This window comes from Oratosquilla oratoria, chromosome 4, assembly GCF_046742065.1.
Source record: "Oratosquilla oratoria isolate Oo_2021 chromosome 4, ASM4674206v1, whole genome shotgun sequence".
NCBI lineage: Eukaryota > Metazoa > Arthropoda > Malacostraca > Stomatopoda > Squillidae > Oratosquilla > Oratosquilla oratoria.
This window is the reverse complement of record NC_134780.1, coordinates 54,039,618-54,056,925: the sequence shown is the minus strand read 5'-3', so window position 1 is coordinate 54,056,925 and position 17,308 is coordinate 54,039,618. Positions and strand designations below refer to the sequence as shown.

Genomic DNA, 17,308 nt, shown 5'->3' with positions numbered 1-17,308 from the left:
TACCTCCCCTAAATTCAAATTTGGACTTGAGATCTTTTTATAGCTTTTCTACAGTTAAAATCATCACTACTTTTTAGTCAACAATTCCAAATGTGATCAATTTTTTTACCTGAGAAAACTTTCATTTTGTAACTAGATTTTTCTATCCATATCTGAATCTTTCAAGATAGAATTCTTGTCTTTTGACCATCTTCTAATCGAGATATGTATTCTGTGTGGATTCACTTGTTCATAAACTTCTTTGATCATTCTCACCAAAGTCCTGATTGGTTCGGATCACATTTTGGATATATTATGTTTAATTGAATGTTTTGCTTATAGGCTTCATTTTGGTTGTTTTCTTCCATTTGCTGGAAATTTATGATAAAACCTAGATCTACCCCTTATCAGGATATATTAATTCCTTTAAATTTTCTATTTTCCTTTTTTATCATCTGTTATGATTTTGTTTTTTTTTTAGCACACATTATATGTATCGATTTGGTTATGGAACATTATTACCTCCTAAAGTTGTTTTCATCCCCGGTAAATTTGGGAATTTTAATATTAGAGGTGTGAACATTCATGCCTAAGTTCTGTGTTATTCTTACATTCTGTAGTTGATTTGACTTGACTGGTCGCCACGTAGTCTTCCTTGAGATACGTCAACCTGTACGTTCCTCGTTCAGCCTCATCGTTCGTCTGCCTCGTTCTCGTTCAGCTGCCTCGTCGCTCCACTGCCTTGTATAGATCGTCTTATAGACCCATCGTAGTTGTTGCTTGGCAGTGTTGTAGGCCACACTCGTTCCTTGTCTTGTCATCCCATTGGATTCTGCATACGAGTGGTTGTGTGAGTGACACCGCGTTGGTTATGGTTGCGTGACAACTACTTGAGATTGGTGTGTCCGTTGTTCTTATTATTGCCCTCAGTCTTGTTAGTTTGCTGTATGCTCCAGCCTTGTTTTCATGCTTTCGGAGGAAGTTCATCCCTTGCTGCCGGCCACCTGTTAGCTCCCACTGCCTCTAACACTTAGGGTCAACTTATGTTATTCGTCCGTAGGCCCCAGGCCTCCTCCTTCTCTTAAGTAGGTTTCCAACAAATCTTCTATATACCCGTTATTAAAGTTTCTTGATGGGGTGAGATTTAAAATGGAGTTTTAGGGCTTATCTTATTTTCTTTTAAGTAATTAACATTTGGTTTTTCAAGCTTACACCAAGGGATTCCCACCAGGGATCCTCTTACTAATCCTACAAGCCAAGCCTGCTCCGACGTCAACGATTTAATTCATCCAATATACTTGGAACGTTACAAAATAAGTGGCACCCTTTTAGGGCGTGACTTTTCACTACATGCTACAAATAATTGTTTCTCTTCCTCCACCCGTTTTCATCCATTCTGAAGGACTGTTATACTGTCTCAAGCAATTATTGTGTTCTGCATTAGACAATTAGTCGCAAAGCAAGAAAGAGCTCTGTGTTTAATTGCAGTCACATCAGCACCATCCCTAAACCAATATTTGTACAAATTTATATGACGGTAAGCGTAATTATGACTACTCTGCAAACTTGCAGTCGCTCATTGTATCATAACCGAATATATAAAAATTACTATTAAATTTTTATTCCTCTTCCACCTACCCCTCTTTCTACCTAAATGTCTACCTCTTTATACCGGCCTCTTCAGCCGGGATTGATATGATACATTATTATTTTATTTGCTTTTCACAACTTTTGCTTCCCTAGCTTGTAGTGGGAACTACAAGAATTAGGCCTGAATAATGGTAGGTATACACTTGAAAAGTTTTAGTTACAATGCACAAACAACTATTTCACAGGTACCACTGCAAACAAATATATATATATAAATATTTATATATATTATTTATATATATATATTTATATATATTTTATTTTATATTTATTTGTATGTAACGTCTGTATGTATGTATGTATGTTTGTATGTATGTATGCATGGTATGAATGTATGTTTGTTATGTATATGTAGTGTATGTATGTATGTATGTTATGTATGTATGTTTGTATCTTATGTATGTATGATATGTATGTATGTATGGATGTATGTCTGATATGTACAGTATGTCTGTTTGGATGTTTGTATGTATGTAGGTCTATATACTCTATGTTTAATGTCCTCTGTATTCTCTTATTTTTCTTACATTTTATGTTCCATATAGATCTTAACTATTATGAAATTATGGCGCTCAAATGTCGGTGGTCAAATATTACTTTTGCTCAATTGTCTTGCGCTCACAAAGTCGGTTCTCATATGGTGGCGCTCGGTTGTTCCTGCGCTCAATAGTCGGTCAACCCTGGCGCCCTATATTGTTGGCGCCTGAGCCTTGTCCAGTTTAGGATCCCACACAGGAGACCTGGACGCCCTCGATCTGTGGAGGTGAGATGGTGGGCAAATTGGAGCATCGTGACCAGTCTGCCCCCACCCCCCCCCAAAAAAAAAAAAAAAAAAAAAAAATATAAAAAAATTATAAAAAGGGATCTTTACCCAACAACCGGCAGGTGAACCGATTTTGGTCCAGCAAAACCCCTTAGCCAACAAGAGGGAGAGCAGTTCGGACACAAGTGGAACGGCGAGTGTGGGCGCAAGTACCCTGCGGCTATTCCATTTTCCTGCTGCTTTTATGTAAGTAGTCCACTTTTCCTTTTAAGAACATAAGAATAGAGACTGGACTGCAAGGGACCCGATTGAGGCCTACGTTTGGCGCGAGCTTTCATATCCCATACCAACTGTCAACCCTCTATCCATAAAGTTATCTCATCTTTCTCTTTAGAATAACCAATTAGTTTTCAGCGCTCAACTTATATGATTAATTGTCTATTCCATTCGTTTTAAACCATTCTGTTGGTAAACCGAGTTCTCCTGAAGTTTTATTATTGAAAACCTTACCAAAGGTATCTTTTTCACAAAGGTGTAATTAAAAGAAGAAACAACCAACAATACCTTCTTTTGTTTATTATATAATACAACACATTTTGATTGTAAAATTATAACAATATTTGATTGAATAATATTAAAATACTAAGGAAGACCTACAAGTCAACATCATATTTAGAATCAAAAACACAGCGCTATGGTGATTATAATAACATTCAGTAATTGCCAAATGGTTACATCAAGCACAATAACAATAATGATCTTAATTTAGATCATGATGATAACTATGGCAGACATGATGATAATACTAACACTAAGAATATGAACTTGAAGAAGAGAGAAGGATTTTAATACCAGACACGATCTATTTAACATACCAAAGGCTTCCTTTCCCCTTCACAATGGAGGTAGCCATCAAGTAAAAATCAACACAAAATCTAAAAAACTCTTCATTCAAATAATAGAAATGAGAAAAGCCTACAACATCCTATATATCATTGGCACGAATATCAGTACAGAGTCGCCTTTACTTCCTAGTTTCCTTTCCAGGATATTTGGCGTTTGGTAGTCCTCTATCCATTCTATCCAACAGATACAGAGCTCAGTAGACAGGATTAGCCTTATGAAAATGAAAGGGCCAGACATTCGACCCTCAGCCATGATCACAGTTGCTGTATAGATACAATTATACTTACAGTTATGAATTTCATTACAAAAACTATTGTACATATTTGTTCAAATATATGATGGGTCAGATTGGTTTGTCAGCGATAGAACATCACTTAAAACAATATTATTTTCACATAAATAATAAACCATGAATATCGTTGAAGACTAAAGGGAAAATAACAAGTGTACGAACTCATGTGCATTTTAAATACGTTCGTTTCAATTACCGACTTGTCTTTTCTTATACCTCCATTTCTTTTTTTTTTTTTTTTTTTTTTTTTTGCTCACCCCCCCTTTTTTTTTTGAGGGATAAAGTTTTCTATTGAAGTGTTCCTTCTTGCCATAGACCAATCACATATTAGAATTATGACCTCTATGCTCATTTGCATTGCCACTTTTCCCGTGACTATTCTGGTTTCAACTTGAACATTCTGCTTATGCTAGCATGTAGCTGATTAGAATATGGGCGAGGACATATCATTATTTGAAAATATATACTGCCACTAAAACTTAAAGATATCTTTTAGGTCAACCTGTAGAAACAAGTCGGTATGGATACGAACTGATGTAGATGGAATTTGTCCATCAGTGTCTCTTTGAAAGAGGTTTAACCATTATTTGATAACTGATACTGCCACGCCAAGGAAAAGTCATTTCCTTGACTGTTTTTGGAGAGACAAGTCGATTTTTATAGGAACCAACGTCAATGAAATTATCCAATCAGTGTTTCTTTTGGCAGCTGTCCGAAGATCAGAGTGGTCTCGTTAAAGTACACAAAATTGAAGACGACTCTTGAGGTTTCTTTAGTCTTTGTGTCGCCCGTTTCAAAAGCAATTTCATAAGCCCGATCTCCATTACTACCGCTGAGCATTTTCCCCTCAGAACCCTGGCCCCCATCCTGAATTCACGCTCAAAATTACCTTCAGATCTATTTACTGAGATGTCGTCGTTGAACAAAAAGAATCTTTTATCACTATTCCTAGAAAATTTACGAAGAAGAACTGTCCAGGAACTAAACCCATCCTGAGTTCTGGGCCCGTTTGATTCAAATTTGCAGTAGATGTAGGAAGCGTATTGATAGAAATAGTATGCACCTGAGAGAGGCTCCAAACCTTTGGCTCTGGAGGCCTCCCCAATGTCTTCACAGTCAAGAGCTGATTGGTGGAGGCAGTAAGGTGTTTAGGTCGTTCGAGAGCCTTCATCCCTTCCTTGGTTGCTGAAGCAAATCCTCCGACATGAAGTATCACAAAAACGAAGGAAATAGTTCCTAGTGTGAAGACTAACTTCGACATTTTCTCTTCCTTTCTTGTGTTTGTCACCTGAAAAGAAGGAGGGATACTTGTCAGGATTATGAAATGGATATAGCTGACGTTAGGAGCCTCTCCAATGCTCCTCAAAGAACAGATTTTATATTGGTTTACAGACTAGGTCTCCAGAACTGGAAGCCATCAGTCCAAATAATATGATCCTCAGATGTTTAGGGTTGCGCATGTCATTTCATTTATGCTAAGGGCTGGACTTCAGGCTGAAGGGGTTCAAGTGAACTTAACTAATCCCTTCATGAACGATCTTCCTCAGGTTCGTTTCATTTACATGAACAAGCTAACCATCTGCTGTTAGAATATATAGGACATATATTATTGTTTGCTGGTTCTTGATTTAATTTGACCTTGAGCTCTCTTATATAGCGTTGGAGGCAAACAATATATTCATCAAACGGACTTGAAAGGAGTAGATGAAAGATGATGAAGGTGTTGGGATTTTCTTCTTAATGCTGATGAACATAGAAGGGCTTGATTTCGACATCTCATCTAATTCTTCTTATGATAGTCTGTTGATATAAACGATTACGTCTCTGCTCTGAATAGAAGTGATGAGACTTCAGATCTGGTGGCAAGGAAGCTCCATGAAGACCAGGAGACACGGGGAACTTCAGGGGCCGGCCGAAGCATCCGTTTATCGACGACAGCCTCGCATGTCGTCCACCACTACAGCATTTCAAGAATAAAGAAGCTCGCGCACTAAAGCAACCAGTTGCATTAAACCAATCGGCACGCTTTTTTGTATTATCATTATCATTATCATTATCATTATCATTATCATTATCACTATCATTATCATTATCATTATCATCATTGTCATTATTTTACTTTTTAGTGTATGTGCCTTTTTCTAAGTTCATATTCGTCGCAAAATTGTCTGCAAGGATAAAAAACAATGCTAACTGGTTGCAGCGTCGTAAGCAACTGGTTTCATGTAACCGGTTGCATAGATGTCCCAGCTACCTTGGAAAGAGGATCTACCAGCACCGCGCGACTTAGATCAGAGACGGTTCGTCGACACGAACAAACAGGCTTCCCGAATGTTTTGGCTTATAAGTTTTGAGGGTCTGGAGCCGAGCTCGGGATACGAGCTGCATTGGTCGAAACTTCATCTCGGCCCGGATTGGAAGAATTGTCAGTGACCAATCACTCCGATCTCTCATCCACTGATTCAGAAGGAAGTTACTGGTGTTGTGCGCTAGGACGTGGAGACCTGTGAGATGGGTACGGTAGCAGTCTCTGTACCACCAGCCTCCACCCCAACTTATGGAACAACTTCCGTCAGATAAGTCGTTGTCCCTGTCCTTGGTGGAGAATCTCATTCCGTTCTCTCCTTCCCCCAAGGCGTCTGTTGCGTTACCCTGGTAATAACCTACCTTCAGTTTATAATCGTCAGTTCTGAGGGCAAAATTGTCATATAAGGCGTAATAGTCAACACCGTAAAAGTCGGTCATGGTAACAAGAAGTTCGTTGTCTCTGAGATTGGTCATCGTCCGTACGTACCTGTTCCCCAGCCAGAACTCGGCGTTGAGATCTCCGAACCCGCCAGTGTATTCTCTCCAACTTAAGTTAAATTTCTCTTCAGTGCGAGGTCCCTCCGAAGGAGGACAGTCCATGCTCCGTCCACATCCTTCATGTCACAAAACATTCGTTTCTTGTGCTTCAAGAAGTAGTAGGTACCCGTTCGTGACATCCCTCCGCGATACAACTCATCACAGTCCTGAGCAGACGCAAGGACCAAGTAATCCCCAAGACGCTTTATTCTGTCTTCTATACTATCCACTTTGACTGGCCAAAAATCCCTTGTGGCCGCTATCAAACAATTCTTGTAATTAAAGCATTCCTCAAAGAGTTTGACAATAGCCTCTTCGATCCGAGAGACACGGCGAGGCAAAGACTCGTATTTATCTTCCAGCAAGAGAACGTCGTTCTTCTCCAGAAGAAAAGACACCTTCTCCTCTAGATCGTCAAGGAGCTTGAACGCCGCCAAAGGTGCTCGAGAGGAAGCACCGGTGATGTAAATCGATGACAGAAGAAGGAGGGCTGACCAAAACACTCTGGAGGCCATGATGCTTACAGGACCTTGGTTGAAGAAGAAAAAATCGTCATCAAACTCCTAGAGGAGCGCCAAGGACTTCTTATGTAATGATTAATTATCAACAATAGTTATATTGTCAAGACTCTTTTCCTAGACAACCATGATTCAATCCATTTTTTCAACTAAATATGATTATATTTCTTATTATGTTCTAGGGATATTGAGAATGTCAAAATACCACGCTCGCTCCTAATCAAGACAATTTCAATATGAAAACAAAAATCACTCCTTTGGCTCCTTATTAGAAAAAATCAATCATACCCTAGGGTTGATACTATGCCAAAACAAAAACAAACACATACTGTACACACAAGGGAGGGAACCCAATTTTAGGTAAACACACACATACACACACACATACACACACACACACACACACACACACATATATATATATATATATATATATGTATATATATATATACTTATGTATGTATATGTATATATATATGTATATATATGTATATATATGTGGAAAAACCACCAAGGAAAAAAGAAAAACTGATGACCAAACGCTTTCGTCTATTCAGACATCCTCAGGGTACATAGCAAAGAAAAAGTACACAAGAATATATACAAAGAGTATGAGGTCAGGGAGGGAACCAGGAGAGGTTGCGAGGATCTAATGTCAACCTGACCCGTTCGCGGCAGCGGACGTTTGGGCTACTACTTTTTTCACAATAAAATTGTCTAATTTATACATACCATGACTTAAATTTAAGTTATTGACAAATGTATCTTTGATCAGACTGGATTCTATTTTATTTCTCGTCAAATATGACTTATCTTTAACAATTTCTTTAGCCCCCTTCCAATTATATATATAATATTGTGAAAAAAGTAGTAGCCCAAACGTCCGCTGCCGCGAACGGGTCAGGTTGACATTAGATCCTCGCAACCTCTCCTGGTTTCCCTCCCTGACCTCATACTCTTTGTATATATTCTTGTGTACTTTTTCTTTGCTATGTACCCTGAGGATGTCTGAATAGACGAAAGCGCTTGGTCATCAGTTTTTCTTTTTTCCTTGGTGGTTTTTCCGCATATTTAGAATCACGAGTTTATGTGATTTCTCATGCATATATATATGTATATAGATATATATAGATATATATATATGTATATATATACATATATATATATATATATATATATACACACGTATTGGCTGTATGTTATTGTGGTAAAAGTAGCATGCAGTTGATACTTTACGGTCTATACGGGGCGTCCCTACGGACCAGAGCCACACATTTTGTCTGTGATAGAGGAAAACTCTGTTCATAGAGAAATGATGACACTTTTATACTACGATTATCCCTCCGTTATGCTGTCCACAACCCCTTGTTACTGTCTTGTACCATTTCTCTGAAGATTCATTTCCTCTTTTCGCTGACCCTGTGGTGGGGGAAGAGAATGCTACCACCAAGTCTTTCCACTTGAGTCGTAAAAGGCGACAAAAACGGGACGGGGATGGGATTAGGAGTCCTGCTACCTGTAGCCCCAAAAGGGGACATTCCTAAAAAAAAGCAAAGGCATAAGAGGGTCTGGGAGTTTTCCAACCAGTACCCTAAGGTTTGGGTCTTTTAATGTGTGTGAATGTGGTAAATATGAGAGTAAAAGGGAAGAGATAGGCAGTATGTTTGTTAGAAGAAAGATGGATGTGCTGGCTTTGAGTGCATCTAAAATGAAAGGGAGGGCGAGTGTGAATTTGGGAGTGTAGTTGGGAGGTACTCAGAAGTGACGAGGGGACGAAGGAGAAAAGGGGTGGCTATACTAGTAAGTGAAGAGATAAGTAAGCGGGTAGTGGAGTGGAAGGGGATTTCATCAAGGGTGATGTGGATGAAGGTGAAGCTGGGAAGGGAGATGTGGGTTTTTGTAAGTGTTGTTGTTGTTATTGTTGTTGTTGTTGTTGTTGTTGTTGTTGTTGTTGTTGTTGTTGTTGTTGTTGTTGTTGTCGTTGTTGTCGTTCCCTAGACTGTCTGTCCGAGCAGTCCCGTCTCCCCAAGGAATGCCACAGCTGAAACTGGATTTTCCCACAAATCCTTTATAGAGTGTATTTTGTGTTGTTTGCGTTCATGATTGTGTATAATGCAGTCTTCTATTATGTGTTGTATGGTATGGGGTGAAGTGTTACATCCTGGGCAGCTGTTCACAATGCGGTCATCCAGCCTCTTCTGGTAGCTTAGAAGTGCTGGGTGGTGGCCGCACCGCAGTCTGGCCAAGTGGACTCTGTCCTTTCGTGGGAGAGAGAATTCAGAAGGGTGGATATCAGGGGGTCTGGCATGCAGCAGTGTGTTGTCTTCCAGTGTGTTAATGGAGCGGTGAGTGATATGATTATGAATGTTTCCGGAGGCTGGTATTTGGTGGTTGTGGAGGAAGAGAAGAAAGTATCTGTGTGTGATACAGGTCTTTGGGTGTTGTTTCAATGTTTCTTGGTGTGTGTGGGTGTTCTGCTATATAGTGTAGCGGTGTGATGTGTTTGTAGTGGCTGCGGCAAGTGTTTGTGTGCCTCTCATGTCGAAGTGGTCCTTGACTTTGAGGACTTTTGTTTCATGGTGTAAATGGTCTGTAGGTGTTGTATTTGTGCAGCCTGTAATTGTTTTTAGGGGTTTGTTTTGTATGATTTAAAGGGTGTTGTGGTGTGTCTCACTGAGATTAGGAGCCCATGTAGGACTCGCATAATTCATCACTGAGCGTATGCATTGTTTGTATATTGTTGTATTAGTTTCTTTGTTTTGTCCAAATGTTGTTCCAGCGATTGACTTAAGTGTGTTAAGTCTAGGTGTGCATTTGTTTTTTATATTTGTGATGTGTTGTTTGAAAGACGTGGATGTAACGTATGTTACACCAAGAATTTTCGGTGTGTTTGTGTGTGGTATTAGAGTGTTGTTGATGTAGAGATGAGGTATGTATTTGTGTTCTTTTGTCCAGTTGATGAGAAGTGTTGCTGTAGATTTGGTTGGAGCTATTTTGAGTCTGTTTGTAATGAACCATGTGTTGTGTGTACCAAGGTAGGGCTGGATTATTTCTGCAGCTTTGTCTGTGTTACGATGTGTGCATGTGATTGTTATGTTGTCTGCGTAGGAAGAGATTTGTATTTCTGAGGTGTCTGGTGTGGGTAAGTCATGCATGTATAGATTAAAGAGCGTGGGGGATAGAACAGAGCCCTGTGGTACTCCATTCTTAATGTTTCTGATGTGCGATCATTGGCAATTATATGACACGTAAGCATTCCTACCTGCCAGATAATTGGCCAGCCATCTTTTGGTGTTATTGTGCATGTATGTGTTATATATTTTATTTGTTAGGTTGTGGCGGGGGATAGTATCAAAAGCTTTACTAATGTCTAATGTTATAAGAAGTGTTCTGTGGTTGGGCCTATCTGAATTTATGCCATCTAAAATTCTTTGTGTGAGGTTTATCAGAAGAGTGTTTGTGGAGTGTAGTGGCCTAAAAACCGTGTTGTGAGTCAGCAAGGGGATAATGTGGTGTGACAAGTTGAAGTATTAGGCGTTCAATGACTTTAGAGGGGGTGCAGAGAAGTATGATTGGGGGCGGTGCGATGTTGGGATTGTTGGGTCTTTGTTCGGTTTTGGAATGGTGATTATTTTACCATGCTTCCAGATGTTGGGTATAGTGTTGTGTGAATAGCTGTAGTTTGCAATGTTTGTGAGTGCGTGTATACCTTGTGGTCCAATGTGTTTTAGATGGATGTTACTTATGTTATCAGGGCCACAGGCAGATGAGTGCTTGAGATTATGTATTATGTGTTTTGTCTGACTATCTATGAAGGGTGTATAGTTTGAATCTGTGGGAAAGTCTTTCTTACGTCGAATAGTGCGTCGGTCGTCAGGGTGAGAAGTGAGAAGGCTTGTCTGTGCAAAATGATTTATGAGTGTGTTTGCTTGTTGTCTGTTTGAGGGTAGATTGTCTGTTGTTGTGATTATTGCTGCGTGAGAGCGTGTTGTGTTAATGTTGGATAGATTAATGCTGTTGAGTGTTTTGTATAATTTGCTGGTGTTTGCTTTGTGATCAAGTGTATTGATTAAGTTTGGCCAATTTTGTGTTTTTTGTTCGTGTATTTTATTGGCAATCACAGTGTTTAGTGTTTGTATTTGGTCTGCTATGTTTTGAGGGATAGGTGTAGGGGTATTGTGTTTAAGTGTGTCTCGTTGTCTGATGAGGCCTTGGAATTCTGGTGTGAAGTTGGGGTTGTGTGATTTTCTGTTGCCTCTAGGGATGTACCTCTTGTCTGCGTTTTGTATGATTGTATTAAAAGTGTGCACAGCATTGTTTATGTTTGTGATTGGTGTACTGTTAAGTGTTTCAAAATGTTGTTCTGTCTCTTCAGTAAAAGCTTCCCAGTTAGCTCTCTTGTAATTGGTGTATGTGTGTCTGTGGCCAACTGGGGTGCCTCTTGTTTTGGTGGTGATGATGATTGGAAGGTGGTCAGAACCAAGGGTTCCGACCACTCTCCATGATGTTGTTGGGGTTAGGCAGGGGGAGCAGAAGGTGATATCAGGTGAGGAGGGGGTGTATAGGGCTTGGTGTGGGATATGTGTATGATTATGTGTGTTGTTCATGGTAGTCAATGAGTCAAACTGAGTCTGTATATCAAGCCCTCTGTCTGTGTCAGGGTTGTCGACAAACCAAGCAGACGACTTGGCGTTGAAGTCACCACCCATGATCAGGTTGGGGATTGAGGCTAGTTGGCTAAATTGAGGCCTGAAGGTGTTTGGAACTGTGAGGGATGATTGGGGGAGAGGAATGTACATGTTAACTATTGTCAGTGTTGATTTGTTGCCTGTGCGGATTCGAATGGATTGGATTTCTGTAGTATTATCTGTGGTAGGGAGGAGAATTTTGGTTGTGGCACTTGTGTCCACAAAACAGATCCTGGAGGTCCTGGAGCCGCAGCGTCTACGTCGTGGGACCACCCCCCAACCCCAAGAGTTGGGGGCCAAACGGCGGCAACCAGCCCTGGCCACCGGCTCTACGCAGGTGGCACCGATCCCCAAGAGGAGCTACGACTGCCTTGGGGAGTACCACAATCCTTTTTCTTTTGTAAGTGTGTATGAACCTGGTAGTGAGAAGAGCGTAGAGGAAAGGGAGGCTTTTTGGGTAGATATAAATGAGTGCATAGAGGGATTCGGGAGAAATGTCAATGTAGTTGTACTGGGAGGCCTAAATGCTAGGGTAGGAAAATTAACCAAAATACGGAGTGATTGGGAAGTATGGAGTTCAGGTAAAAATCGTAGTGGAGAATTGATGGTGGAGATGTGTCTTGAAAGAGAGTTGATGATAGCAAATACAGTATTTAGGAAGAAAGTCAAGCATAAGTACACATGGGAGAGGGTGGTGGATGAAAAGGTGGCAGATAGAGCGTTAATGCACTATGTAGTAGTGACCAGGAGTATGGTAGGAAGAGTTAAGGATGTACATGTTCTATGGGGAGAGAGTGGGGGAATATCAGATCATTTTCTGGTGGAAGGTAAATTGAGAGTGGAGAATAGGTGGAGAAAGAGGAAAAGGGCAGAAGGTACGGAGGTACTTAGAGTGAACTGCTTAAATGAGGAAAAAGAGGAGAATGAGTATAAGAAGAAGCTGAAAGAGGAGTGGGAGGGAATAAAGGATAGAGTAGAACTAGGAGTGGAGGAGGAATGGGGATGGTTCAAGGAGGGAGTCATAAGGTGTGCAAGGATGGTGTGTGGAACAAGGAGGGCGGGAGGAAATAGAAGGAAGGGTAGTGAGTGGTGGGATGAGGAAGCAAAGAAAGGTGTAGAAGAGAAGCAGGCATTCATAGATTGGATACAATTTTGGACGAGGAAATCGTATGAGAGGTACAAAGTAAAGAGAAGGGAAGTTAAGCATAAGATAAAGGAAGCAAAGAGGAGAACAGATGTGAAATGGAGTAAGAGTATGACACAAATTTTTGAAAGCAATAAAAAGATGATTTGGAAGGAAATTAAAAGAGGAAGAGGAGGCGAATCAAGTAGAGAAGAAAAGATAAAAGGTGCAGATGGAGAGATGATAATGGAAGAGAAGGCAGTGAGAGATAGGTGGGCAGAGTATTTTAGGGAGTTGCTAAATGTGAAGGAGGATACCGAGGGAAAGATAGTTTCAATGGGAAGTGCTAAGAAAATGAGAGTAATGAGTGAGGAAAATGGAGGAGAAATAGGGAAGGATGAAGTGAAAGCAGCTGTTAAGATGATGAGAGCAGGAAAAGGCACTTGGTCTGGATGGATGCCATGCAGAATGTCTGAAGAAAAGAAGGTACAGTTATGATGGACTGGCTGGTGAGATTATTTAATGTGTGTTTAAGAGAGGGTAGAGTGCCGGAGGACTGGAGGAGTGCCTGTATAGTTCCGCTTTACAAGGGAAAGGGCGACAAGTGTGAGTGTAGTAGTTTCAGAGGGATCAGCTTGTTGAGTGTAGCTGGGAAGGCATATGGGAGGGTCTTAATTAAGAGGATCAGGAGAGAAACAGAGGGAGTAATTGGTGAGGAACAGTGTGGGATTAGGATAGATAGGGGTTGTGTAGATCAGATCTTTGTGGTAAGACATATATGTGAGAAAGCTATAGGAAAAGGTAAATTTTTTTTTTTTTTTTTTTGCTTATATGGATCTGGAAAAATGCTTACGACAGGGTAGACAGGAAGGCACTGTTGAAGGTATTGCAGATATACGGAATAGGAGGAAAGCTGTTAAGAGCAGTCAAGAGTTTTTACGAGAGTGGTAGAGCTTGTGTTAGGATTAGAAATGGAGAGAGTGAATGGTTTGAGGTAAAGGTGGGACTTCGTTAAGGATGTGTTATGTCGCCCTGGCTGTTCAATATTTACATGGATGGGGTGGTGCGAGAGGTGAATGCAAGGGTAGTGGGTCAGGAGTTGAAGATGATTAAAGAAAATGGAGAAAAGTGAAAGGTGAGCCAGTTGTTGTTTGCTGACGACACTGCGCTTGTAGCAGGATCAGAGGAGGGATTGAGGAAGTTAGTGACAGAGTTTGAGAAGGTGTGTGTGAAAGAAGGAAGCTGAAGATAAATGTGGGCAAAAGTAATGTGATGAGATGTACAAGGGGAGAGAGTGTCAGCAGGCTGGAAGTGAGCATTAAGGGTGAAAGACTGGAGGATGAGGATATTTTTAGATACTTGGGTTCGAATGTGTAGGAAAAGGAGGAGTGGGGGTGGAGGTAGAATGTAGATTGAGAGAAGCGAGTAAATGCCTCGGTGGATTGAAAAGTGTAATGAGAAATAGACATTATAGAATAGATGCTAGGAGGAGGTTATATGAAGGAGTGATTGTGCCAACATCATTTTACGGGGAAGAAACATGGAACATGAGAGAAGAAGAGAGAAGGAGTTTGAATGTGTTTGAGATGAAATATCTGAGAAGTATAACAGGAGTTACTAGGCTGGATAGAGTGAGAAATGAGGAGATGAGGAGGAGAACAGGGGTGGAAAGGGAACCGGGAGATAGGGTCGATGAAAGAGTATTAGGATGGTTTGGACACATGGAAAGAATGAGTGAAGAAAGACTAGTAAAAGAAGCGTGGATGGCAGAGGTAGAAGGAGTGAATATGAGGGGGCGTCCTAGGATGAAATGGATGGATGGGGTAAAAGGGGCATTACAAAAGAGAGGAATGTCTCTGGAGGAAGGACGAGAGAGGACAGAAGATAGGGATGAATGGAGAGGGGTTGTGTATAGATGATGCTGTGATGCATGACGGGGAGTGGGTGGGGAATGGGGGGTGAGGAAGTATGTATGAGATAAAAAATTGACGCAGCCCGAAAGGATTTCTCCCCGTCTTCTCCATTTCTGCATTGGGAGACGGAGAGGGGGGGGTCGCCGAATTTATGAAGCGGCCTTGCTGTGGATGTGCTGTATCTTCCGACACTGCTTCTGACCCAAGGCAGTGGACAAGATGCAGGGATGACCCGTCATCCAGGAGTGCCAAGATAAGAGGGAGGGAGGAGGGTGCAGGGGAGTGGAATATATAGGAAATGGAATGGGTGAGAGTGGTTTCTATGCCTTTTTCTTTTTGGCTACACCCTTTGGTGTATGAATCTATGTATATATATGTATACATATATATATATATATATATATATATATATATATATATTCTATTATATGTATATTTATATTTTTATATATATATATATATATATATATATATATTCATGTATATGTATATGTATATATATATATATATATATATATATATATATATATATATATATATTTATATGTTTGTTTGTGTGTGTGTGTGTGTGTGTGTGTGTGTGTGTGTGTGTGTGTGTGTGTGTGTGTGTGTGTGTGTGTGTGTGTGTGTGTGTGTGTGTGTGTAGATATATATAGATATATATATATATATATATATATATATATATGTCTATATATATATTTACTGTATATATATATATATATGTATATGTATATATATATATATGTATATATATATACAGTATATATATATATGTATATATATATATATACATGCATATATATATGTACACACACACACACATATATATATGTATATATATATAAATATGTATATATATGTATACATATACATAAATATATATATATATGTATATATATACATACATATATATATACATATATATACAAGGATGGTGTGTGGAACAAGAAGGACAGGGGGAAATAGAAGAAAGGGTAGTGAATGGTGGGATGAGGAAACAAAGAAGGTTGTAGAAGAGAAGAAGCGAGCATTCACAGATTGGTTACAAAAGAGGACAGGGGAGTCATATGAGACGTACAAAGAAAAGAAAAGAGAAGTAAAGCAAAAGGTAAAGGAGGCAAAGAGGAGAGCAGATGTGAAATGGGGTAGGAGTATGACAGAAAATTTTGAAAGTAATAAAAAGATGTTTTGGAAAGAAATTAAGAGAGGAAGAGGAGGCGAATCAAGTAGGGAAGAAAAGGTAAAAGGTACAGATGGAGAGTTGATAATGGAAGAGATGGCAGTGAGGGGAAGATGGGCAGAATATTTTAGGGAGTTGCTGAATGTGAAGGAGGATAGGGAAGGAAAGATAGCTGCAGTGGGAAATACGAAAAAAATGAAAGTGATGAGTGAGGAGAATGGAGGAGAAATAAGGAAGGATGAGGTGAAGGCAGTTGTAAAGATGATGAAAGCAGGTAAGGCACCTGGTCTGGATGGATGTCATGCAGAATGTCTGAAAAAGGGAGGTTCAGTGATGGACTGGTTGGTGAGATTATTTAATGTTTGCTGGAGAGAGGGTAGAGTACCGGAGGACTGGAGTAGTGCCTGTATAGTTCCTCTTTACAAGGGAAAAGGGGACAAGTGTGAATGTAGTAATTTCAGAGGGATTAGCCTGTTGAGTGTAGTAGGGAAGGCTTATGGGAGAATCTTAATTGAGAGGATTAGGAGAGGAACAGAAGGAGTAATTGGTGAGGAACAGTGTGGATTTAGGACGGGTAGAGGTTGTGTAGATCAGATCTTTGTGGTAAGACAGATATGTGAGAAAGCTATAGGAAAGGGGAAGGATGTTTTTTGGGCTTTCATGGATCTGGAAAAGGCTTATGATAGGGTAGACAGAAAGTCACTGTGGGAGGTTATGCAGATTTATGGGATAGGAGGAAAGCTTTTGGGAGCTGTCAAGAGTTTTTATGTGAGTAGTAGAGCATGTGTTAGGATTGGAAATGGAGAGAGTGAGTGGTTTGAAGTAAAGGTGGGACTTCGTCAAGGATGCGTTATGTCGCCCTGGCTGTTCAACTTATACATGGATGGGGTGGTGCGAGAGGTGAATGCTAGGGTAGTGAGTCAGGGATTGGAGATGGTTAAAGAAAATGGAGAAAAGTGGGAGGTGAGCCAGCTGTTGTTTGCGGACGACACTGCGCTTGTGGCAGGGTCAGAGGAGGGATTGAGGAAGCTGGTGGCAGAGTTTGGGAGAGTATGTGATAGAAGAAAGCTAAAGATAAATGTGGGTAAAAGTAAGGTGATGAGATGTACAAGGGGTGAAAGTGGCAGTAGACTGGAAGTGAACATTAAGGGAGAGCGACTGGAGGAAGTGGATAGTTTTAGATACTTGGGTGCAAGTGTAGCAGGAAAAGGTGGAGTGAAGGTGGAGGTAGAATGTAGATTGAGAGAAGCGAGTAAATGCCTTGGTGGTTTAAAGAGTGTAATGAGAAATAGACATTTAGGAATGGATGCGAAGAGGAGACTGTATGAAGGAGTGATTGTGCCAACAGCACTGTATGGGGCAGAAACGTGGAACATAAGAGAAGAAGAGAGAAGGAGTTTGAATGTGTTTGAGATGAAATATCTGAGAAGTATGGTGGGGGTTACTAGG

The 17,308-nt window shown here is 40.3% G+C and overlaps 3 protein-coding genes across 3 annotated transcripts in view; 1 reads left to right on the top strand and 2 right to left on the bottom strand.

The window, feature by feature from the left end:
• Window positions 1–2,336, top strand: part of LOC143024492 (ATP-dependent DNA helicase Pif1-like) — a 36,567-nt gene extending 34,231 nt beyond the window's left edge. Inside the window, exons 2-3 of the mRNA XM_076183300.1 lie at window positions 1,424–1,516; window positions 2,175–2,336. Coding sequence (XP_076039415.1) covers window positions 1,424–1,516; window positions 2,175–2,336 — 255 coding nt within the window. The remainder of the gene's footprint in view (window positions 1–1,423; window positions 1,517–2,174) is intronic.
• A 3,540-nt stretch (window positions 2,337–5,876) lies between these two features.
• On the bottom strand, window positions 5,877–6,371 carry LOC143024491 (fibrinogen C domain-containing protein 1-A-like). Its single transcript, XM_076183299.1, has one exon. It carries the CDS (start codon window positions 6,369–6,371, stop codon window positions 5,877–5,879), a length of 495 nt encoding a protein of 164 aa, XP_076039414.1.
• A 74-nt stretch (window positions 6,372–6,445) lies between these two features.
• The window catches only part of LOC143024490 (uncharacterized), a 14,551-nt gene continuing 3,688 nt past the window's right edge, over window positions 6,446–17,308 (bottom strand). Inside the window, exon 2 of the mRNA XM_076183298.1 lies at window positions 6,446–6,963. Within this exon, the coding sequence (XP_076039413.1) occupies window positions 6,446–6,949 (504 nt within the window). The 5' untranslated portion in view covers window positions 6,950–6,963. The remainder of the gene's footprint in view (window positions 6,964–17,308) is intronic.

Excerpts from the sequence above, each read along its gene's own strand:
- LOC143024491 (XM_076183299.1), bottom strand. The coding sequence starts at position 6,371 with ATGACCAATCTCAGAGACAACGAACTTCTTGTTACCATGACCGACTTT.